The following is a 25,437-nucleotide window of genomic DNA, read 5'->3' as shown; positions in this document are numbered from 1 at the left end:
GACTCCAAAGTTTTCTTGATTAAAAAGTGTGAAATTTTAAACGAAAAAAGCATTGTGCTCTATTTGTCAATTATAATGTGTCGTAATCGCACTACGATGAAATCACTTGATTTGAAACACATTGCGTTTCACAATGTTACATATTTGCATAGAGTACCAAAACGCATATGACACCGGCAATGCCATATTTGGAGAGAAGAATGGACTCATCAAGTGTCCAGGAGCCAAGAACCCCAATAGAGTCAAAGTTGCATCCTTCATGATAGAAAATATCATTTGAAAATGGTTTATATAATTCAGAAATTGTATTTATGCATTTCTATCGAATAATTTAACAGGTAACTGAGGGAGATCCTTTTTTAGACAATTTCTTCTTGGTACTGCTAAAAGCACTTTTTCTGATATGCCATTTATTAAACGGAGTAAATATATCACATTTTCTGATTTGTGATTGAAAAATATCTATTTAGAAAACAGCGAGTGGCGGCTGAGTCCCCGCTAAAAATATTGTAGAAAACTTGTACCTACATCCAATTGATGGCGCCGTGCCATTGTCCCTCCACCGTTGATCCAACAAAATCATGTGGCATTTCATAAGGCTGTGGAGGAAGAGAGTCATTTTGAGGCTAGGTTTATCATACGCAGTTTCTTATATAATAATGCGTTTCAAACAACATAATCAGCATTACAAGATCTGTGGGTATGAAAATGTGTACAGGGAATAAAGTTTTGCGTCAAATGATAATCTTGATTCCAAACCTAAAGAAAGATAGGCTATAAATCTGATTTGCTCTGCTAGACCAATTAGCAGATCTTTGGCAGAAATAATGGCCGAGTCTTTAAAATTGCCTCACTTTCACCAAAATGCCTCTTTTTGAAGCGTTTTCAAGTTCACTTTGAGAAACGAAACATATTGAACATCAAAGCAGATTATTAACATGCTTCATTCATTTTTTTTTCATTTTCCATCAAAAAATCTTTTGATGGTACAAAATTTTCAAAATGGCTTGGAAAAAGCAGAAATTTCACAACATATAAAAAGTTTTTCATCTGAAAATCCTCAGAGTATATAATGCAAGAAAAAGGGTCTTAAAAGAACATGATGGAAAATATATACCCAGTTTTGGATCGCAATAGGCCGATCAGAAAAAAGGCGAGCACTTGATAGGTATCGTTTTCCAATCAGTACCGCGTGCCTACTGAAAAATGTCCAAGAGAGAAAAAGAATTCCTTCTGTCTAAACAATAGCGGCTTTTTCGTTGTGTGTAGATCAATTCCAAAACTGATAGATGAAAAGACGATCGGGCTCTGCCAAATCAATTGTGGACGTACCCAACCCAACGACAGGGAGATAGGATAAAAAACAATATGTTCCTACAGGCACCACGGAGCGTTGAAAAAAATTGGGGGGTCTAAAGTGCAGGGGCTCAATCGTATAAAAAGAGGCTTTATTGGTGGTTCACTTCTTAATATCTTGCATTTCTCGCAAAAAGTGGAAGGGGGGGGGGGGTTAAAGCCTCCTCCTACCCTGCTCCGCGGTGCCTGTTCCAACGCAAGAAAACTTTCCCCTCTAAAAGAGAAAGGTGGGGCGCATCTATGAAAGGTATATAAAACTAATTATGGTTTCTTTTACCCACTTCATTTATTTATGCTACTTACAACTTTCGTAGCCTCTTGAAACGGAAGCTGAAATTCGACCAGCCCACGATATCAAAAGGGAATATGAAACAAGGTCCAATTGCTTTAGTGGCTAACCACCGAGGGCGAAGACCGTAATCTCTCAATAGCTGAGATGACTGTCAGCGATTGTGAAAGTTCTCCGCCCACTTCTAAAGTTATCGCGCGCATCCCTTATTGTCTGCGATCATTCTCGTGTAGTTCATTCATGAAATTGTGTCGGCATGTGCCAGTACTACGGCAGTAACGAAAACAATCTTGCCGCGTAGTACTACACGGGAACATTGCTGTACGCGCTGCATTTAAAGCAGGCTTCGCCTAGGTTAGTACAACTTCTTTTTGTTGACAAGATATTGTGTTTCTGAGACCATTTATGTTTTTGTTTTTCTGTGCCACGGAGATAAGATTGGCCGCTCTCGAAGTCATATAGTTTAAGGCTGTCGTATTTATGATTTATGTATTGTTATGAAGACCTCGTGTTGTGGTATTCCTCATAGTCGCGAAAATCCCTGACATTATGTTAACATAACTGCGTAGAAAGCAAAACTGATCCCAAAAATATCGCAAATAAAGGCTTTCGAGGACTCGTGTTTTTCAACGTCTTATAATATGTAAAATGACACCAGTTTGAACCAGTGTTGTCATCAAAATGTGGCGGGCTTTGGACTCTTGCCAATCGAGATGTACGGCCCAAAATTCGTACTAAATTTTTCAACACTTAAAAAAATGTTTCAGAGGACCGAAACTGTAGAATCTTGTCAGGTCTTCCCAAAACTTTCATGAGTAATGGGACAGACTTTGTTAAAACCTTCCTACCCAAAAAGCACGGGAGGTGTAACAGGATATTATAATCAACTGGAGTCATTATCTATGTCATAAAAATTTAAGTACATGTTGCTTTCGCGAGACGTTTGCTGAAGTTTAATATTTTGCCCATTTTCGAACAGAGTACAGAGCAATTAAATCATTAAAAGATTAATGAAAATTTGTATCTTTTCATCATTAATAAGGGGGGCATCTAAAGCACTGCATAACTGGTTATAGCCAGTGGTGTAGAACCTCGGGCCCAGAAGGGGTTCAGGGGGGGGTTCAGGGGGGGGGGGTTCAGGGGGCTAAGATATAGGATACTTTCAATACCTCTACAGTTTTCATTCCTAAACTATTTTTGCTAACCTCCTCTCGTTTTCCCCATAACAATTTGTTGAACGTTGTTTTTGTTCTTTTGAAGTGACCACAATTTTTCTCAGAAACCAGTTATCTTCAAGATATTCTGCAAGTTGGAAAACTAATTGTTTCTTAGTGTAGGTGGTTTCTCAGTATAATAAACTAGATTAGAAATTTCAGATGTAATCATTTGTCCATGTAAATCCAGGGTTATATTAATATAAAAGACAGTAGGGTTGAACTGCTCAATAGATCCTGCATTTTCAGTTTTCAAGCGGATTCATTTTTTAAACGGGGTATTAATTTCACATTAGTTATTTAGTGAAAACTTTGTAGCCTGATTCTTATTGGATTGACCTGAGTCAGTCTTTGGATAATTCTTCACTTGTATCGGTTTTTGTCCTCACCCCTACCTGTGCCCATATCAAGTAGAGAGAAATGAAAAACGTAAATGAAAAACCGGTAGAAAGCTAACTGAAAAGTAGTGATGACGTCATAGTTTGCAAGAACATAAGCCCATAAGACAGAAATTGCGAAGTGCAAATCAAACGACCTCTGACATGATTGGATCCTTGAAAAAAAATTTAGGCTGCGTTTAAACCAGACAGGTGCTTATTGGAATCCTACTCAAATGACACAGTTGGGGTTTCGATTTGCATGCACATCGGAATCGAAACTAGCCTGCGCGCAGACTTTAAGAACTTAGAGTCTGTGCGCAGGCTATTCGAAACCGCAACCTGTACCGACTTGGGATCATATAAAAGAAAAAAGTTCCAATTTGGAGCCGTTCCGAAGGTTCCCGCCTAAATAGGTGAAACGGTTCAAAATCATTGTTCCAGATGAGCACAGAAAGGAAAAGACGCTTGTGAAAATATCATTACGAAGCTGTAGCATTACTGAATTTTAGGCATCAAAGTTTGGTTCTTTATGTTATTGACATTGTAGTCCAATGCATTTTCGAAATAATGTTCCGGTTCCGCGTAAACGTGCTATTGTAAGGTTCAATACAGTCTTTTATTTCTTTGCGGAAGTAAAAGGGACATGTTACTACCCTTTCAAGGCCCTGTTTTAGAACCGACAGAGAAGTTGATTTGAAAGAATTGAAACACCCCTCCTCTCCCCACCCAACTTTTCCGATGGCTAAATGTTGATCATACTTTTCCTGGGACACTCGACTTAACTGCGCAATAAAGAAGCTTCCTTTTTAGAAGAATGGCAGGCAGTTTCTTATCAAATGTATAAAAATTCGATCAAGCTGGAAACTGTCTGTCCACAGCCAGCGCCTGCTTCTAGCAGTGGTTTGCGATGTTAAGATAAAACACCCCACAAAGTCAATCATTGACTCATTTCTGAGTTTATGAATCAGAAAATCATCCCTGCTGCGTGTGGCTTGTCTGGATTGTCGACCAAATTCGCCTTGAAATTCAGGAAATGCGAAAAACAATGGAACAGAATTATATCTCAGCGATTTAGAGCCTTAATACTCTTATAAAGAAAGTGTGTATGGAGCAGCCCCCTTTCACATGATTCTACAAAATTTAGATTCTTAATCCCTAAGGTCGGTGTAATTTTAAGATTTCTTACAGACTGCGAGTCTGGAATGAATTGTATATTTTGGTGACTTGTCTATTGGCAAATGACAATTTGGCTTGATAAAGGTGAATTGATGATAGGAATTTGATGCTCCACTCCAGATCATTAATAAACAAAGAATGGTGGCGGGGTAAAATGGCCATCTGTATATTTGATTAGATCTACAGTGAGTTTCAGCAGTGTGAAATGGGAGGAGCGCTGCTTTTTGTTATAGTCAACTGTAACAGGAAATTTACCAGACTATTATGTAGAATATACAGCTAGACTTTGTTCCTGTGATCGTTGTCTATGTTTTTTATAAATGGTACCCCACACTGCATGTATGGTGTGAAGAAGGGTAACGAAAAGGTTTCATATTGGGGAAAGAGCCCAAGTAAGCAAAAAAATAAAACCTGAAAAGCGCTAAGAAGTGTGAAAATAAGGAGGTATTCTGTAATATGTGTGACCTGACGTGATAAGTAAGTTCTTTCAACTCCTGCAGCGGCCATGAAATTAAAAGTTGATTATGCGATGTACAATTGTCTTAGAAGCCTTTTAGGTCAATTTGTAGTCAAAGCAGCCCATTTGTGTTGCCCTGCACAACTTTGTGTCGCTTTGTGAGCATTAGATGGAACTTTTTATTAACTGAAAGTTTCTTTCATGATTTTAGTCACTACTGAAGGGACGTGAAAGACTGGATGCAAGAAACAAGAAATAACAGAAATGAATCAGCTTGAGTGTAATTGGTGTGTTCTGATCATTCTTCTCAGCGTGCTAACAAATGGTAAGGTTAAGATTTTATCTTCGTGCAGGGCCCATTCCAACTCTACCTCACCCTAACGCGCATATGTTAACAGGCAGCTTACTATCGTGTTTACCAGCGGGCCTATCTACAATGCAACACAAATGTATAAAATTGTAACTCGTCTCTATGAATAGACTCTAAATATCAGCCGCAATTAGAGTAATGATATTGACTTAAAGGAGAGACAAAGTGCGAGAAGAAGGTAACATTGTCTTTGAAAATTTTGCTGATAGTTTAAGCTATTTAGGAGTACGTCGTTACACAATCGTATTTATTAATGAAACTAGAAGCAGGTACCTTTAGACATTAAAAAAACTCTACTATAGCATTCAAGCTATCAAATTGCCAACACTTACTGTACACAATTCTACCTTTGGTTCGCTATGAAGTAACAAAGTCTCTTTCATGAAAAGAACGTCTTTGCCATGTTTATCTCGCAAGCGAAAACACTTACTCGAATATTGATAAACTGTACCCTTTGAAAACACAATACATTGATCCCTTTTTGTAGGGAATACAAGGTTCTTTGGTGTAAGTGTTGTCATATGCGAAACGATATGACAAGTAAACGATATTCTGTAACTGTGAATATGAGAAGGTTATGTAGACACTAGGTTTGCTGAGCAGTGGCGGAGAGTTGATTTTTGCTGAAGTATTAGCAGAAATAAGAAAATCCCTTACATAACGCACACCTACTATGATCCTCTTAAGGGCATCAAATTCAGGGACAAGGACTGTAGGCTGTGCTATTGACCTGAAAATTTAACGCGAGGATTGTTTTGTGGTGACGTAGTAGCAAATGTTAAGATGTCCGGCAACTATTGTTTCTCGAACCTAGTCATGTTTAGGGCCTGGTACTGAGCCTATTTAAATAGTCGGTGTTTTAATACTTTTTTCCTGTAACCAAAGATATATCTATAAAGAAATCTTTATTGCTATTCGTCAAGCACATAGACGGTTTCACGTCGAAAGATTTCTTCCTGAACATTTCATTAGATGGTTGTCTTATCTGATTAGACACCTCGATTCTTTTAATCTCTTCACGCCTTAGATTCAGCGATAGAATAAACCTTTGGTGCATTGTTAGGCCAAAGCTTTGTATATTAAACAGCAACATTGTCTTTATTGTTTAAAACAATTGCTCGTTGTTCACTTCGTCGGTAGGCAACCACCTATCTACAAGCAGTGTCTTTGATTTTTGGTTGATTAAGTTAGCTTGAATGAAAACTGCGATAAAGACGAGCAAATTAATGCGATAATTACATATGAACTGTTGTAAAAGATTTAGATATTCTCAGCAAAAACAAACTATGGCTGTTCTATTGAAGATATGATTTGATTTGAGATGAAACGATACGGTGAAAGTGTTCGGCTGTTTTACTTTTAAATAGCTAAATAAATGGTGGTATTTTGCCAAAACTTTTCTAGCCTCATGTTTCAGGTTGACCCGCAAAAACTGACAGCAGCCTGAACTGAAAAACCACTAAGCTTTGTGATTGTACCACTTTATGACATGGTCTTTGACCTCAGATGTTGAACTTTGTTGTCACCTGGTTTCGTTTTTGCTTTTGAATGCAACACCTATGCAACACAAAAGTATGCAAACCTCAGTCATTCTATAGTCAATGAAAGGCGAAGTTTTGATTTGAGTTTCTTATACCATAAGGGTTAGGGTGTTTTATTTATTTCTTATTACTCAAACAGTAACGAAAGTATTTAGGGCTGATCAGATTATTGGGAATGAATTTTGAAGAGGAATAAAAGCTTTAAGCTCAACCATTAAGTTTGGATAACATGTCTGCTCTTTTTATAATAACAAATACAGGCGCCATAGTCATTGAGACTGACAGAAAAACCGGTCAATAATTGTTTTACATGGAGCAAAAATCGATACCTTCAGGGTTCGAAACATATCTTTGACAATCTGTAATCGCAGTGTGCAGTTGTTATTTTGTTTGTTTCTTTTTCATGCTGTATGAAGGTGAAATTCTAAATCGAAATGCGAGTTTCCATTGTTGATTCAGAGCAAAGGCAAATATTGCAGATAATTGACTGCCAAACCATTCTCCAACTCTCTAAAAAATAACATTTTTTGACAAAGTCTCTTATTTTTGCCTCACCCCCTCAAAATTTAGTTTAGGCAATTGACAACTTGTAGCAGTGAATTCGAGTACTATTGTTATTTATTATATGCAGGTTAAAAGTGAATTGGTGTGATATAAGATTGATCTATGGCCTAGTTCCCAGTTCCTGTAGTACTCCATGCAGACAGCCTGTCATTGATGGTCGTCTATTCATTAAATGCATTGCTAAATAGCAGGGAGCATTGGAGTCCAACATATTTTACAATTTTAATGCACTTCTGGTAACTTTTATTTTGACTTCCTCTGATAATTAACTACTTGAAAGGTTCCTCTTTATCTCCGACAAATTCATGATAAAGCCAGATTTATTATAAGCTCTAAGTTAAAAGGTTTGATTCATGGGCGGCTGCTTTGTTTCAACGTCAGACGGTGTTACGACAAATAATGGTGCTCTTTTTATCTATTGGTTGCATGAATCAACCAATTATGCTGCCAGAGGAGGTAGCTTGTGACGTATGCAAGAAGAGACATCCTGTCGATTTTATTTCCAAGTAGATAGAGGCCTATTATTTGGAAGTTTAAAGTTCCGCTTGGGTCAATGTTTGTATTTGAATGGTTGCCAGTGCTCACCTCAGCATGACAAACGTTGAGTGAGATGAAAAGACAACGTGAACACACGAATGTTTGTAATCAGATTATATTGTTTAATATTTGGCATACATGGGATGGTTTCCTTTTCAAGCAAAATGCACCCCTTGAAGCATCTTGCACAATGGCGGCCATACAAAGCCGCGACACCTTCCCCCATCAGGGTCTTGATCCGTAGAGGAGGATCTTTGGTCGCATAGTCCCCACAAGGGAGGCCATTAAGGCCGATTTCCACTAGGCGAAATCTGAGAACATGACACCACGCATGCTCACATTGGCAAACAATTCGATTCGCGCGAAAGAATTCGCCTAGTGGAAATCAGCCTTTAGTTTCGTGGTTTCAAACAGGGTAAAATATGCTGGGAATGAAATGATGTACTCCTTTCAGCCCAAATAAGTGAACCAAAACAATTCATATTTATTGGTATCTAACTCTCTCTTCCTCTCCCCCACAAAGTTGTGCATCCCCTTTAAAATCGTATCGAAAACGAGTTGTTTTGTAGCCGTCTAGGGTTGTTTTTTTGGTGAATTTTCAAACTTGTGGGCAAATAAAGGATTTCTCACCTACAGCGATTTCACTGCTTACTTGCTAATAATTTTGGAAGAAATTAAGAACAACCTCAAAAGTTTTGGAAAAATTAAGACCAGCCAGCCTGAACTTCAATTTACTGGTCTTTATAATAAAGAGTGAACTCTGTTAGACGGGCTTACAGGCTTAATGATAGCAACTGGAGAAGGGTTTTTGGAGTATTTCCTTTATTTGCATGCCTATGCACTAATGCAACATATATCATTTCACGATTAGAATTCCATATGTGTTTGCTGTATCCTATGCAACGCCCCTTGATCGTCAGGATAAATGTTTGCAAAATGTGAGAAGGTTTGATTGTACATTAACTGAAATAAAATCGCGCTCTGAAGCAATCTGGCCCATTTTTGAAAAAGTGTAAACAATGAATTTTTAATTATTTTACATTGCTAAGCCTTGATCTTTGATGAAGAATCAATTATTCTAGTTGCAGCCTCTAAAACCTCTAGATCTTTGTGCTACCTTTATTGTTTATGTTGCTATTGTTTTCAACTTATTTTGATGTTGTTCTTGTCATGTTCTGTTCGAACTAATGATAATCGCATATAGCCTGTCCGTCCTGAGAAAAGCTGAGTTTTGTCAATGGATGTTGCTGGTTGAGGAATTGGGCATTTTTTGGAGATTCCCAAACATATTCGAAGAAAAATAGTTTTGCTAAATATTTAATACACTTGGTGAAATGTTGGGGGGGGGGGCAAGCCTATTGTTTTAAGATGACGTCATATTTCCCCATTGTTGTAGAACGAAAGGTCATTGTGTTAAAAAATAATTGGGGTAACCGTTCGCCCCCAGGTGTTTGCCATAGATTTGACAAGCTATCTTTCTATTTCAGGATTTGCTTACCCAGCAGACCAGAAAGAGTGCGGAGGAGCATTGAGTGGCTTATTTGGCCGCCTCAAATCCCCAAACTTCCCTGAGAAGTACCCAGACAATCTAAGATGCTCGTGGAATATAGCTGTTCCAGGTGACCTAAACAATTATTCAGTTAAAGTTTATGTACATTTGAAAAATATTATTAAGTGTTTCATACAGACTTTCTAATACAAGAAAACCTGATATTTTGCTGAGCCTCTATATTCTTAATTGTTTTATTTTGAGCCTCAAGTCATTCTTAAATCATTCTTAAACAAGGTGTAACTAAATCGATAAATAGTTTTAATGACTTCATGATTGTATACGTCTTTTCAAACATTTAGCGTTCAATTCGCATTTGCTTTGCTTTGATTTCAGCGATTTTAAGCCTTAATATTCTTATAGACTATATTTTTATATAAACTTATATAAAGAAGGTAGAGGTGGGTCTGGGGGCCCATCTCTACTACTAGCCCCTTAGTTTTATCTATGACCATGACAACAAACCAAATCTCAGATTTTGGGATAGTTAGAGGGCCAGGGAAGCCAACCTTCTGATAGAAGATGGCACCTGATGATGATATAAAGAAGTGTGTAATATACAATTTCCTGAAGGTTGTTAAGTGTTTCTTTAGTTAATCTAGATTATATTTCTCTATCGAAAAAAAATAAGGGAAAATGCCTTATCATTTTTGTAGGTCTAAACTTGAAAGTATCGTAAAATCGTAAAATCATAGACCTACTTTGTCTTTAAGGGGACGTTTTTGTTCACCAGTGAAAATTGTCAAAATTTTAGTCAAAATTTCCGATAAGTATTTCATAAATTTGCATTGAATTGGAAAATAGCAGTTTCTGATATGCACTTAGATATAAGATGTACAAGACTTGAAATGGAACGGATTCAGACAATCTTAAGTTGTTATTCTTTACAAGCCTTGGCTAAACACAAGCTCAAAAATTTGCAAACATCATTCAACTATTATCAGAATTTCGTTTGCCTCCGATTATGATTTATTAAAGAACAAAAAAAATTGATATTAATCAATGATAGATTTAGAAGATGCACCTTGTAATGAAACTTCGAGTTAATAGTGCTTTTTCGCACATTGAGCAAATACATCGAAAACACTTTTTGAGTAGAGTAGATCAGTAGTGACGTCATGGGCATTTTTATTACTCTTTCCTAATCATATCATTGTAATTTGGCCTTTGTAATAAAGTAACGGTAATAAAATAGTGTTAGTTGTTCATCTACCATACTTTTAACTGATTTTACACATTTCAAAGTATCATGTTGTGAAATTTCAGGTTAGCTTCATACCCTAAATTCAAATAATCCTAGTGAGATGTTCATGACTTTGTCACATTTCCTCAACTAAAGTTTGAGTATATATCTTTAAACTAATTCTGATCTTCATTTGCAGCTGGTTTTTATATAAGCCTCAACTTCACCCAGTTCGACACTGAAAATTACGATGGGTGCGAGTATGATTACGTCGTTGTTAAAGACAAGAACAACACTGTTGGCAGATTTTGTGGCAATGAGAAGAAGTTGGATAGCAATGTACCACGTGGGCCGTTGTTCCTAAAATCAAATCGGGCAGATGTTCAATTTATCACTGATCATTCCAACGAGGAGATTTTTCATGGATTCGAAGCACACTTCGCAGCAAACGGTAATTCCTTTTCACATAAAATATTCTTCGGAAATCTATGGATCACAAGACAATTTTTCTTTTCTTTTGCACGTCTTATATCCGATGCAAATACTGGTGTTAATTTTTAGTACATCAGCTCGCCAACGCCCAAACATTGACCAACCACATCGACCAATCGCAAGTTGAATTTGACCAACATTTTCAGCCCAGCCTTTCAGTGCCACGACACGTGTTGGGAATGCGCCAATTTAAGAAAGATTCAGTACCTTTGAAGAAAAAATGTAGACTTGATGAAATCTTCTATCGTGTCAATCGTAAGCAGGAGCATAAGAGGGCGTGGCGTATCCAACTCCTTTGTTTCTAGATTGTCTCCTGGAAGATGATGTGTTGGTATCATTGACGTTTTCCTCAGGGTTGCCAGATATGATTTACAAAAGAAGATCAGACTGGTAGACAACTCAGGCCAAAATACTCATAAAAAGGCCAAATCAAAAAATATTTCCCAAAAAAATTCTCTGCACATGCGCTGTTTATATTTTTACGCATGCGTCTTTTAAATAATCATTTAACTCAAATAACATAATTTACTTTTTTTTTAAAACAATCCTCATCTGACAGTTAGGATCTATTTTGTGTGGCACATTTTAAATGGCACATTTTATTAAATGGCACATTTTATTAAATGGCACATTTTATTAAATGGCACATTTTATTAAATGGCACATTTTATTAAATGGCACATTTTATTAAATGGCAAATTTTATTAAATGGCACATTTTATTATTAACGCCCGGGCATTAATTATAGAGGATAACCGTATCTGATGCGCTGAGTTGTCAGTTATTCTGATTGCCTTTTATAAGTCGATGCTGTGCGATAAATTTGTTTTAATGACATTTTTTAGATAGTCTTGGTACCAAAAACCGTTTTGTGACAGCTAATGACGTCAGATTTTCATGGAGAATATTGTATATAAAGTACATTCATTTTTTGGTATTTGCATGAGCCACAATTGACCGAAATTTGCGCTAACATAAAGAAATAGGATTCAAGAAGTATTTCCTGTCGATTAGTACCTGCCCCTTGTCATATTAGTTATAATCGTGCTAAGAACATTCTACATTATTGCCAAATTCGGGAAAAATCAGCGAATGAAATAACTACTTAAATCATTTCAATGAAAAAAATGCTCCGAGGCTCTATATTTGTTCAGAAGACTTTATTTACTCAAAGTGGCGATCTTCCAATATTTCAGGCACGCGTAGATTGTGCGAAAAAATCAACAAGTCAGTATTAAAGGATTTTAGGAATATCGGGTTGTCTTCTTGGCTGCTCAGTGGCTCGTGTTGAAGACTTTTTCTACGAAAAGGAAGCCATAATAGGAATTTTCATTTAGGAAGGCGTTCCCCCGTTTCCCGTTGCATTTGAAACACCTTGAGAGATAGAATGACGTGTGTTTGGCCCGCGGCCCTTAACACTTGTAGCTTTGCAGCCGTGAATCAAATGTATCTGACGATCGCATTAAGCGAGAGACTCGAAACAGCAACTTAGAACCAGGGCCGCAGAGAGAATTTTTGGGCCCCTGAATCAGGACGAAAGACAAATAGTAAAGCATGCCTAAGGCAGACGCTTCTAAGGGGTACAGGGAATGCTGACTGAATGCTGATCGAAAATGATGGCTATTTTGGTTGCTAAAATTGCCATGGTGGCTAAACTGCTCTGGTGGCAGTGGCGTAGATAGAGGGGGGCTAGAGGAAGCAATCTCCTTTAGGGCCAAACTGCTATTTTTTCGGAGAACTTCTGGTCTTGTCGGTACTTTAACACGGTTGTCTATGTTTATCTAATTGCTTTGTTTTGATAGGAAAGAGTTTAAAGCTAAATAAACATAAGAATATCTGAATATATCAAAAGATTTATTTATTTCAGTTCACATGTCGTTATGTTATGTTAGAATTTATGAAAGCAGTATAAATGCTTGGAAAATCAAAGTTTGTCACCCCTCCTACGAATTTTCCTATCTACGCCATTGTCTGTAGGCTCTTACTTCTGTCTGCTATTTGATATAATTTGAGCCTAACTGATATCTTAACACAACAATGCATAAAAATGAACATTTCTTATAAATTTTAAAAGTCTCAGAAAATGAAAAACGTTTAATTCGTTAAATAAATTCGATCACAACCGACACAATATTGCAAATAGTCAGAAGCTTTTCTATTCCGTTAGCTCATGCCCACAAAGGTGAGAAATTCTAAATATCTTTATCATTCAGGCAGTCAAAGACAAAAACTGCTTCTACCTCACTTCATTCATAGACTTTTGTCATTACTGTCTCTATTAATGACAGTTTGTGGCAATTGAAAGGCTGGATTATTACCTAGAAATTATTTTCAATTGAGGCCCCCGGGTCAGTGACCCCTCAACCCCCTCTCCTTAGCACTGCTTAGAGCCGCTCTGTTCTATATACCAAATAGCGTAGGCAGCCCTCCCTAAACGGTATGGAGCACTTTGTGACAGACCGGTCCAGCACCGCGGAGCGTTGAGAAAAGTGGGGGGGTCTAAAAAAGTGGGGGGGGGGCTAAAACCGTATAAAAAGAGGCTTTTCTGGTAGTTTGATACTTATTATATGGCATTTTTTGCAAAAAGGCTAGAGCCCCCCCAGCCCCCCCTGCTCCGCGGTGCCTGCCGGTAAACAGAAATTTTCATGAAATGTATCTAAATCTACTTACTGATTATGCGTAAAAAGATCAGTAAGGCAATATAAACATAGCTTAAAGAATAAATAAATGCCGGGATAAAATGAATTTGGTCAAGTCTTCAACTTTGGTCTTGTCATTTATTGTAACTACCAACGTGTCCGGTAATCATGATGCATGCCAGGCAGTGGCATAACAAAGTTACCTGAAGCCCTATAAAGAAGGTTGAGATAAGGCCCCGATGTAATGATATTTAATGTAATTGATATCTAGGGGCCTTTTTTGATCGGATTTACTCAGCCATCAAATTAAGATGCCTAAACTTAGTTACTCCACTAACATCATACCCCTCAGTTCGAAGTTCGCGACAAAGCTCAAAACATATCTTTGAATAACTCCAAAATCGAAAACTGATGTTTTCTTTTTACAGATGTGGACGAATGTACACGAGACAATGGTGGATGTATGCATTTTTGTCACAATTACATTGGTGGACATTACTGCACTTGCAAAATCGGATACAACCTGGCCAAGGACAACAGGACGTGCATTGGTAAGTAATCAGCTGCTTATCGTTGATAGAAAATTGTATGTTGCACAGAGTTGTAAAAAATCAGTCAGGAACTATATTTGAAATAGATTTATAGGGGGCAGTTGAAACATCGACATTACCCATCCTTCTGTCACTATGCGTGCAATAGAGGTAAAATTTCATCTTGGAATTAAAGAGCACGTGCAGTAATGATTGTGATCAATGCGCATGCTCGACTCTGAGACGGGGGTCGCTTGTGCATCTTTCTCAACGACTCAACGGCTCAACGACTTGTCCTTCTTTCTGACATTTGTGAGACATTTCATTGACAACTTGTATTTGTCAAATGAGAAGTAACTGAGGCGCCGAAAAGTATTTGTTTCAAAATTCTTGAATGTTCTATGTAAGATATAAAAGAGCCTAATAACTGTTATCATCATAGTCTGTTTGTTTGAAATTCAAATGATCTGCTAATTTCATAAATAAAGAAAGCTTCAATTGTATTATTGGCTTTTAAACTGCTGTTTTTCATAGTTGAATGCAAAGGCAGTGTTTTGAAAGACAAAGAAGGTTACATACAAACACCAGAATACCCGAATAATTATCCACCTCATGCTGATTGTGAATGGAGCGTGGCTGTAGAGAAAGGATACTCAATTGTCCTTGAATTTGAAGATGTGAGTATTGCACACTTTTTTATTCATAAAACTACAGTAATTTATTTCTCAAAAAGTAGTCAGAACATTGGCATGATATGCAACAACAGACTGTTTGGCACACTTATCGCGAAGAAGGTTTGGAAGGGCCTTGTGGTTGTGTTGGGTGACTCTTCCTCAATGCCAACTAAGCACCCTTGGGCAAGTTTTCGGGAAGCCATGGTCTTATCTTCGATTGGTCAACACATGGGCTATTGCTGGGATTGTTAGCACAAACCACACTTGGACAAAGCTCTGCACACTCTCTGCACATACAAAGGGAAGAAAGAAATTTTATAATTTTGAATTTTGACTTTGGAGGATTTTTTCAAGTCATGGCAATTTTCCGGCAAGAGCTAGGTCCACACACTACACCACCCGTCCCCCTCCACCTCTTGTCCTTTGGTTCTAGGCACGGCTCTTAATATAACAGTCTTGTTAGCTACGTCTTATACAAATTACATCCAATCGCTACCCTCCCTAAAATATTGCTTATACATACCACTAATGTCAAAGTTATTTAATGTTTCTGAATGTTACACTTCCATTATGCAGTTCAACATCGAAGAGCACCCAGATTACCTTTGTCCATATGACTGGTTAAGAGTTCAATTTGCTGATGGTTTCAAGGCTCTATGTGGGAAAAATCTACCTAAAAAGATAGCTTCAAATACAAACTGGGTTGTCTTGAATTTTCATTCAGACAGAGATGAAAACAGAAAAGGCTTCAGAATACGCTATTATCTTGAAAGTAAGTTTCATTGTAGGACGTATATCAAAAGATGTGTTTCAGATGTATTGACTGAAGCATGTCTATCAACAGGGCGTTCTGAATGAACTATAGCGGGTTCAATGAAACTCGAAAATACCTGGAAAATAATTGTTTTTTCGATTTTTGCTACTCTGTATCTGATTTTTGCAAATCTTCATGAAATTTGTGCTAGGAATTTTTAAAATTTGAAGTTAATATTTGCTCATTTGCCTCTTTGCCGTCGTGAAATCAAGCTTCTACTTTTTACTTTTTATGGGAAATTTAAAATAAAGTTGGCATAATTTTAATTCCTGATTCCTTTTTCTCTGATGGCAGAAACTGTTCGAAGCTTAATCGACTTTTTGCCATTTGCACCACTTACAGTTGGTTCTATTATAATAACCATTTTATATACCAAAATCTGTTTCCAAATTTGAAATTTTCAGTGTGTGCTTTTTAACGTATGAAGGAAAATGGAGTCATTGCCTTGAGGTGTCAAATATAGTGCAAAATAGAATTTTCAGTTTGAAACTGCTGTTACATTTAGCTTCCTGACGCTGAAAATAAACCATATGATCTTCGAAGCAAGTAGAAAATGTATTGACCACCTACGTAGAAATTTTGTAAGTTATTCTGATACAAAACCAATATTTCCTTGAAGAACATGTAGTGGATATTTGAAGCTTATCTGGTTATATTGGGGTTAAACAAAAAAGAACAAACTTGGGGGTAACCCCATGCAAACAAGAATATGATGGTTCTGAAGTAAAATTATATGATACACTTGCATGGTTGTAAAGGCTCTAATTTTTAATCCAGGTGTGAAATGTCCGGCCATTTCGGCACCAGCGAATGGGAAGATGACTGGCAAAACGACGTTCTCCTTTAAAGACAGACTGCTCTTCGAGTGTTTGCCAGGCTATGATCTAGTTGGTAGTCGGGTGATAGAATGTCTATCTGAAGGACAATGGACAGCGAAGCCTCCGCATTGCAAAAGTAGGTTAAGCGTTAATGAATTATCCTATGCTTAATGTCATTTATATGACTTCACGTTCCGTTATTTTTCTGTATCTGCATTTTGATAAATAAAAAAGAGTAGAAAACTTAAACAAAGTTATTCAGAAAGTTTGCAAGAGTGGCATTCAAAGCATAAATGGCTTAATGTGTTTTAACCTAATTCTTTTCAGCAATTTTCTAAAGAAAATAATGATATAAAAATTAGTTGTGAACTTCCGCAAGGATTTTGCTTTGGTCCTATTTTCTTTAATTTTTTCTAGTGATGTACTTTTTGCATTAAAGTTGTGTAAAATATCTACGCAAGGCTCTTATTGATACCTGCGTACTATTTTCAGGGCCCTCGCTGTAAGGGAAACGGGAGAAGGTGACGTGACACATCCCCTGGAAAAAAATTCATTTAAAAAATATCAAATGGCAATTTTTCAAGCTTTTCGGCGAATGAAAAATGATTTTCCCACTTTGTTGGCCCTTTGAATACAATATCCAGCGATAGATCGTGATTCTAATGTTATAGAAAATTTTATCAGGATGCATGACAGTGAAAAGGAATATTAGGAACTGCGAAGAAAATCTCTGATCGCTGCAAATTTACTTTGATTTTTAGACCCAATTCTTTTGTATTGATTGGTAGAATTTCAAGTCCTTTGCTTGAAATCATCTGACTGTTTGATGTAGTTTTAATCGCTTTTTGGGACTAATACATGTTTCTTATTCATGGATATGTTTTTTATAGTAAAATCTTGTGGAAAGCCTCCTGCACCATTCGGTGGAAGCATCGTAGGGAACCGTTTCACATACCGCAGTAAAGTACATTATTCTTGTGGAGTTCTGTACAATCTGGTTGGTCAGAATTCAACTACTTGCTTGGCTAATGGTTCTTGGAGTGGAGTAACGCCAAAATGTGCACCAGGTGAGCTGGGAAACGTTGCTTCTAAGATTCCAATCACACAAGTCTGGAAGCTCGATATTGAAAGTTTTCTGTATATTTAGTTCTTTTCGTTCCCTACTGATTTTGTATAAGAAAGTAAGATGCTAGATTTGAAAATTTGTCGAAGGTACTTTTCAAGCGGCCTAAAATATCATATTTCCGCTCAACTGAATAAAAGTCGTACAATTTATATTGATTATTTGAGGTAAGCAAATTAAAAACTCAACGAGTAAATGAAAGAATATTTCAGATTTTTTTAGAAATTGTCTTATCGGTCAATGTTATGTGATGCGGGTTCGACGCGGTTGAAAGTGTGAAATTGAGTGACGTACAACTAGATTCATTATCAACTAGATAGATTTACACGATCTTTCATTTTGGCAACATGCCAAGCTTTTTTGAAGATTAAAAAGGAAGACTCGCAAATCGATTTTTAGACGCTCTGCATCCAATGAACGTTATCCAAAACCCTCCAGTCTCCCTTCTCCTAGCTTACTCCAAGACAATCGACTGCAAAATTCATAGACCAATAAAGACAGAGAGAACGTCCCTACCCATTGAAAGATGCTACAGAAATTGAGTAACCTGCAGTCGTTATTTTTTGTGAGAAAAAGAATGAGCCAGCTTTTGCGGATATAATGGTGAAAAGTACGGGAAAGACTTTCTCTAAACCCACTCTCATCGGACATAAATCTTTAAAAATTTGCTGATAGGTCTTCCCTATGCCAGGTAGTGATTTTTTCTTTTGTTGATGGCAGCATGAAAGTTTGATTGATAAAAACGAACTTAAAAAATTTGACTGCTCAATTTTGTTTATTGCAGTTTGTGGAAGAACCAGGTTTCCGTCGGATCGAATGGACTCGTGTCGGGGACGCATCGTCGCAGGAAACATTGCTAAGGTTGGCTCTCACCCTTGGATCGCAGCTATCCATAGAAACGACAGAATTGTGTGCGGAGGAGTCTTGATAAATGATGAATGGGTTTTAACAGGTAATTTTGTATTATTAGCTTATTCCTTCGAGTATGCGCCCCAAGAAAAAATGCCCCCTCGTTAGAGTAGGGCAACTGTTGGAAAGTATGAAGATCACAATTAGCACAAGTCTAAAATCGCCGGTACATTCTGACAAAATATCTTTTTTTGATTAAATTGCAGCTCAGTTAACATTCTGTTGTGTCCACTTAATGGTGAAAATTGTGAATCTTTGAAAGAGTTTTTCTGTGACTAGAAAATACGTTTTGAATTAAATTGTATTTTTGATTTGTTTGTCTGTTGCTGTTTTTTACATGCTCCATACGATTTCCATTCGTTGTAAATATCCGCCCTTTTGATGGATATGTGTATATGGATATGGATCCCATGGCAAATTCAGGAGTCCTTTGTAAGAATTTTTAAAAATGAGTAAAAGATATTATTTGAGATAGCATCACACGGATAAATATCCTAATATCAGAATTTCTTTTTCATATAAGAACACGTCAGAATTTAACGGGACCCATACTTTGTAAGTATGTTCACCTTTTCTTGCAGCTGCCCACTGTATTACTGACCGAAGAAACGCGCGGCTAATGGATCAGCGGCAATTCTCTGTCTCACTTGGCAGGCACCGTAGACATGAAAATGGTGTGAATATTCAGAAATCAAGGGTAAACCTTTTTTCTTCATATTTTATGATTGACAGTGTTTCTGTAGCCAAGGAACACAAATTATTCACTCTAGAAGATGTTGTATCGATAAAGTAAGAAAAGAAAAATTTCCGAGTAGATCATATTAACATAAATCCATATTTAACTAGGCTTGGTAGAACTTTTGACCAAGGAGTACCCAAAGGATGCTTTATCGCTGCTTTTCTTTTTAAGCATTGATATTTGGGATCTTTTTTAGGAAGGTATCGCCACAATGTAATTCAACACAACTCACGTAGCCACAACTAAGTTGAAACATAATTAATTGAAGTAGATACATAATGAATTTTAGGCCTTGATATTCAAGGGACCAAATCTTCTAAGAAATAGAAAACAAGCAGGAAGGACATTAATGAAGAGATGACTGAGATTTCCTTTTGATGTTTTGCTCATCAAAGATGTTTAAGTTCGAACAAATTATCTTCCTGCTTTTATAATCAACAAATTAGTTACGTTGCTTTGAAGAACATTAATGATTTTTATGGTAAAATTGGTAATAAGGTGTTGTCGTTTTCATCGATTTTGATGGTAGTTTCACTACACTCGTTATTAAAGCTGATGAAATATTGAACTGGTCAAGATGCTAATTTTTATTTATTTTTCTCCTTTGGGAGCTGTTTCTTAAGATTCGACATTAGAGTCAGATCATATTCTATCATGTACACATTTTCAGCATTTAAATTGTAAGGTGCATAAGTTTCAGCAGTGGAAAAAAATTGAAACGAAATAATTCTAAGGGCCAAAGCGACGAAATTATCTTAATCGATGCACAATAACGACTTGTGCCCATATGAAAGAAATCTAGGAAGGCTGTATGCAATTGATCCTTATTGTCACCCGCATGAAGTTTAAAACCAATACCCGATGTGTCACCTATTCAGTATGAGACCGCCCCCTTGCAAGGTACTGTGTTGATCAGAAGATGACCAACCTATAAATCTCCAAATCTTGATTCATGATATCAAAAAGGAAGAGTTGTTCGTATGTGCGTCAACTGCAAGCTTACACTGTTGAAGAACTCTTAAAGCTAAAGCTATAAGCTTGTTCTTAAAGCTTGAAGAACTCTTATTTAATAAATTGTACATATTTTAATTGCAGGTTGCCCAGATGATTAAGCATCCACATTTTAACCATACAGCTTTTAATGCTGATATAGGCCTCATTCGATTGGACAGGAGAGCAAAGATGACAGATTATGTGCGACCTGTATGCCTTCCTACTGAGAAACGGTACATTTCATTTAACTTTGAAATTAGATTTGAATGTTGCTTCGATCATCTGTAAACCTGCAGGCAGTCCCTTTTTGGAAATTCAATCCAGTAGCTGGTTTAATTTTTGATGTACATATTGGTGCTGGCGACAAAGCTACTGTGAAAATGCTCTGTTTGTTGCAGCTTTCCAATTTCTGTTGAATCACATTAGCTTAATTAACAATAGCTTGAAATTAGGGTTTTTTCTTTAAATTTTTTCTTTACAGCTTTTACTTTAGAGGCCAATTCAAAGATTTATAATGTGCCATTGCGGATCGCTTCAAAAGTATTCTTACAATAATATAGTCTTTCAATTAGAGATAAGGAATGCAAGAAGACATAAAGAGAAACAAAAGAGAACAATAGCTAATAATAACCTATTTCCAAAAGGGGCTATCAATACCCATTTCTGAATTTACATCGTGAGCTAGGAAATTTTGAGAAGATTTAACGAACGGACACAAAATTAAAATCCTGGTATATTTGCCAAAATGTTGTTTTTACAGCAGAGCAGGAAATTTAACTATTTTTCCGCCATAAGGATAGTTGCTGATATTCGATAACTTAATTATTAGACATGAAAGCAAGCAAGAGAAAATATTTTAAGGGGTGGAGGTAAGCTGCATTGCTCTTTCGAAGCTGCATTGCTTGTCTCCCCAACGTCTTTTTCACAGTAAAGTCTCATCGTTATCCAATGACCTAGTAAAGATTTTCTGAAAATAGTCAAAGTAACATTATTTATATTTGCAATAAGAAATTTTTTAAAATGATTTTCCTGTAGGCTGGCTTATCGATTTTATTTCTTTTCAGAGAAAAAAGACTGTTCGTTAATCGTCGCAACGTAATGATTGCCGGCTGGGGTTCAAACGGGACGGGTTATTCTGAGATCCTAAACGAAGCATGCATACGGTTAGTGTCAAGAAGAGACTGCGCGGCATCTTATGCCAAGAATGACAATATTGCAATTACGGATAAAATGATCTGTGCTGGTAATATCGGAGGAACTAACGTGTGCAAAGGTGACTCTGGTGGTCCTTTGGTGGCCTATGATGACGTAGAGAGGAGCTGGATTCTTGGTGGAATTGTTAGCTTTGGTAGCCTAGCTGAGTGTGGATCAAACTATGAGGTGTTTGCAAGGGTCACTAAACTCTTGCCTTGGATCGGAGAGCACGTACTATCTGACTTGGACAAACCATTTCAGTAAAGTTATAGCATTTTAGACCGAGAAATAGTCTCATGAATATTAATTAATCTAGTTTGTAAGTAACAAAAGCTAGATGAAGGAATTTTCTGGCCAGATACAGGTATGTATTTAGTCTAAATACAATGAAATGCCATGTTCCCAACAGTTGTTATAAACCTATTTAGAAAATCTAGGAACAGATATCATTTAGAAAGGATTTCGGCTTGCAAGTGCAGGCTTTAAAGTGTATTTGATGATTTTGAATTTTTCCCCGTTGCCCTGCAGAGCGAGAAAGACATGGGATGAGAACTGTGTGTGATGACAAAGGCTAGTCATCCCAGAAATAATAGTGAAATTTTAATGAAACAGTAAAGACAGCAACGTGATTTTCCGGAAGCAATATGTTTTTCACTTACAGAAAGATTATCCAATGGTCATACTTAGGCCAGCATTCCATTCAGTTTGTCTATATAATGATATGTTTTAAAATAAGATCCTGTCGTGGCCCGTAACAAAAGGCATTGCACCATCTGGTCTCGCCAATCGAAGCACTTCAATGTCAATGAGTGAAATTAAGAAATGTTTCAAAAACTCATCCGACTATTATTCCCGGGCCATACGATGGACCAAGGTTTTCGTCTCTAGAAAATCGAGAAAGCCATAAATGATGAAGTATTGGCATGTTTTATCTTCGTATGGATAAATGGCGATCTTTCCTTCTTTAAAGGCCTGAAACATTTCAGGTTATAAAACAGAACGATATCTCAAATTTTACAAATTTCAGCTTTATCAGTAAGAGTTCGGGATTCATTCAGAAAATATAACATATGTTTTCCAGACTTAGTTCCAGAATTCTCAGAGACAAAAGTATTCCTTTATTGCTGTAGAAATCGTAATATTTCGGCTTAAGATATGTGTCTTCGTGGATGTAAAAGTTACAAATGCCTAAGTTGGTAAAATAGCACCTAGAATATATAAGCTGTAGTATTCATTCTGGTATGAAATTTGATGAGTTTAGAGGATTTCTATGAAAGTCGGTTTTCCTTTCGTGTCGCAGATTAAAGCACCGAGCACAAAAACGCCATTGCCCTTTTAAAGGCTCTTGCGCAACCGGCATGCTTAGCGGCAGCTGTCTTGAGAAATTGATTGTGTTTTGTATTTTCATGCAGTACGATATTAGGCCGGTTTTTTTAATGTAGCCGCAAAGCATGCTGGTTGCGCAAGACCCTATAATCAGTTTGTTTCGTATCATTTTATCAATAGCCATTTGATTTTCTAAAAGAACTTGCAGCTGACAATTCACAGCAAGTGTGTTCTTTGTTATTACCCTCCCTTTTGCCCCCTGATCAGCAGATATATCCGATCAAGTTGTTTTTCCATATAATATCGTTCATATACAGCATAAGTGCTGTACCTCACATTTCATCAAAATCTACTACATACATTATGCCATCAATAGAACCTTTGGCAAAAGTATATGTCAGCAGCCAGTAGTAACCTACTGTGGAAATATCTGTCTTGTTTAAAATTGCAAAATGTTCCACCTTATTAATACGGACGGCGCACGATAGCATTAGCCTTTGAATAGGCTTTTGGGAGCCGTGAAGCAATAATAGCGAAAATTTCGTATTCGAGGTAACTAATATTGATGATAAAAACTTTTGCAAGTATATCAGCTCTCTCTGTACAAAGATAGTTAGCAATAGGCTACTAGTCTCTTCACGATAAAAGCTTGAAAAGAAATAAAATATCTAAAATTGCCTTGAAAAAGCAAACATTTTAAGACATTTTTTTGACACTCTTCATAGTATAAAGATCGAAAGTTCTAAGTTAGGAAATATATATACCTAGTTGTTGATCGAAATAAGCCAATTAGAGTTCTTTTACTGCCTACTCCTTTTGGCTACATGATGCATCTTTCCTTGCTTAGAATCTTCGATCAATATTCTGAAGTTTTACCTTCTGAAGAGTATCAGACGAAAAACTTGGACATGCTTTAAAATTTTGTTATTTACATAGCCACTTCGTATAACTGTACCACCAAAGATTTGATTGATAAGAGAATTCATTGAAAATACCAGAAGCTATTGGAAACTGACCTCAGGTAACTTCTATTGGTCAACTAAGGCGCATTGTAGAATGATTGAATGTGGCCTGAAACATCACAAAAAAGGCTAAAAAGGCTATTGAAAATTAAAGGGCCTAAGTGATCCATTCACTAAAGTTGTCGAGCATCTTCAGAATACACTCAATTTTTTTATAATAAACTGGCTATAAGAAACGAGTACAGGACAGTCAGAAAATATTAAGAAACTTCAATACTCGAAGCAAAAAAATTAAGAAACTATTGAAACATGATAAAACTGAGAACAACAAAATTTTGTAAAATATAAGAACATGATTGCCCTGATGGCCTAGAACTTAAGACGCAAGGGATAAAAATATACTTCCCACGTCAGCATCAGAACGGAAGTGAATCTCATGAAAGAAAAGGTCACGAACATTTCATACCATCATTCGTGACATTATAATTAGGAAACTCTTAAGAAACAATGAGTATTGAAATTTCCAGAACATTAAGAAACCGGAGTACTCAACATCGCCATTTGTTTTTTATAAAAAAAGTGAGTGTACGGTTGAAAATAATGCGAAAATAGGTAATTTAGATGTGCTCAATGTTATTGATTGTACAAAACCACTGTTCCATTCGCAAAAAAGATTGGAACTCGATGAGAGAACGGTAGGCCACAATGACGTGTTTTGATCGGGGCTTCTCCTCTTAAGTTCTTGCATTGGGTTCATCTACTTCAGCATGTCCATAGTTTTCATCGCAAGTGCAAGCAATGCTTTCCACATTTGTTTCTTTTTCAGCAAACAAACTTGACCTTCGCTCTTTGCAGTTCACCGTGGATAGTAAGTATTTAGACGGCTTTGCCAAGTTATGCCTCTTTATCCGCTCATCAAGTTGCATCTTCTCAAGAATGTCGAGTTTTTCTTTGAATGATCTTCGCAGTTCTAGTAGACTGCTATTGCAGATATCCTCGACCAGTTTGAAACTTGGGGAGGTCTCTAGAGGGGGAAAAGCACAATTTTGCTTGTACGCGGTGATGCCATTGCTATGAATGATTTTTTTGCACTTCAACTTTCATTAATTATAAGACAAACTTTCATCCGGTGTCTATAAAATGAATCCATGAGACGTTTATTTAAGACCGGCTGTTATTCTAAGAACGAGATGATTTTGATATTAAAGTTACGGTAACAAGCCCGAGGCCAGAGAAACTTTTAATATATATATGACCCAACAATAGCATTTTCCTCCAACATAGGAGGGGGGGGCTTAGCCTCACAGCCCTCTTCTGTCTTTGCCCTGGACAGTAAGCAGTTTAGAAATAATACTTTTACAAGTTTGCAAGTAACTTTTTATCACTTTATTTAAAAGTTTACGCACCAGTCGCTATGCAGGACTTTGTCTTCGAAGATTTGTAGAAGTTGCTCAAGGCCCCAATTAGAAAACAAATGACTAGGCCAGCAAAAAGGCCCAGCAGGGTCTTTTGAAAAACTTCAGATTCGGGATCAAAAACTGCAACCGTATCCCCAGTTTCTTTATTTACCTAGAAGGAGAGTATTTTATGGAAATGAATCAGAAGTTA

General features: G+C 36.9%; 2 protein-coding genes across 13 annotated transcripts in view; one reads left to right on the top strand and one right to left on the bottom strand.

Moving 5' to 3' along the window:
* The first annotated feature begins 1,839 nt into the window (after positions 1 to 1,839).
* On the top strand, positions 1,840 to 22,801 carry LOC135688584 (mannan-binding lectin serine protease 1). The gene is made up of 13 exons (XM_065205509.2): positions 1,840 to 1,999; positions 5,084 to 5,197; positions 9,372 to 9,503; positions 10,816 to 11,067; positions 14,176 to 14,298; positions 14,812 to 14,954; positions 15,528 to 15,723; positions 16,543 to 16,719; positions 17,474 to 17,650; positions 18,491 to 18,658; positions 19,197 to 19,312; positions 20,450 to 20,580; positions 21,412 to 22,801. The coding sequence occupies exons 2-13, from the start codon at positions 5,137 to 5,139 to the stop codon at positions 21,803 to 21,805; spliced, it is 2,070 nt and encodes a 689-aa protein (XP_065061581.2). The 5' UTR covers positions 1,840 to 1,999; positions 5,084 to 5,136; the 3' UTR covers positions 21,806 to 22,801.
* A 605-nt stretch (positions 22,802 to 23,406) lies between these two features.
* The window catches only part of LOC148957251 (uncharacterized), a 35,808-nt gene continuing 33,777 nt past the window's right edge, over positions 23,407 to 25,437 (bottom strand). For all 12 annotated transcript variants that reach the window (XM_089115668.1, XM_089115675.1, XM_089115674.1 and 9 more), the window contains 2 exons: positions 25,236 to 25,398; positions 23,407 to 24,853 (listed from right to left, as the gene is read on the bottom strand). In XM_089115668.1, coding sequence (XP_088971794.1) covers positions 24,564 to 24,853; positions 25,236 to 25,398 — 453 coding nt within the window. In that variant the 3' untranslated portion in view covers positions 23,407 to 24,563. The remainder of the gene's footprint in view (positions 24,854 to 25,235; positions 25,399 to 25,437) is intronic.

Source organism: Rhopilema esculentum, unplaced genomic scaffold (assembly GCF_057945365.1).
Source record: "Rhopilema esculentum isolate cy_ngs unplaced genomic scaffold, ASM5794536v1 HiC_scaffold_36, whole genome shotgun sequence".
In the NCBI taxonomy this organism is placed as follows: domain Eukaryota; kingdom Metazoa; phylum Cnidaria; class Scyphozoa; order Rhizostomeae; family Rhizostomatidae; genus Rhopilema; species Rhopilema esculentum.
Note: the sequence above shows the minus strand (reverse complement) of the source record. Positions and strands in the feature narration are given on the sequence as shown.

Excerpts from the sequence above, each read along its gene's own strand:
- LOC135688584 (XM_065205509.2), top strand. The coding sequence starts at position 5,137 with ATGAATCAGCTTGAGTGTAATTGGTGTGTTCTGATCATTCTTCTCAGC. Across the intron at positions 17,651-18,490 it reads AACGCCAAAATGTGCACCAG|TTTGTGGAAGAACCAGGTTT; the intron begins GTGAGCTGGGAA and ends TGTTTATTGCAG. Across the intron at positions 18,659-19,196 it reads TGATGAATGGGTTTTAACAG|CTGCCCACTGTATTACTGAC; the intron begins GTAATTTTGTAT and ends CTTTTCTTGCAG.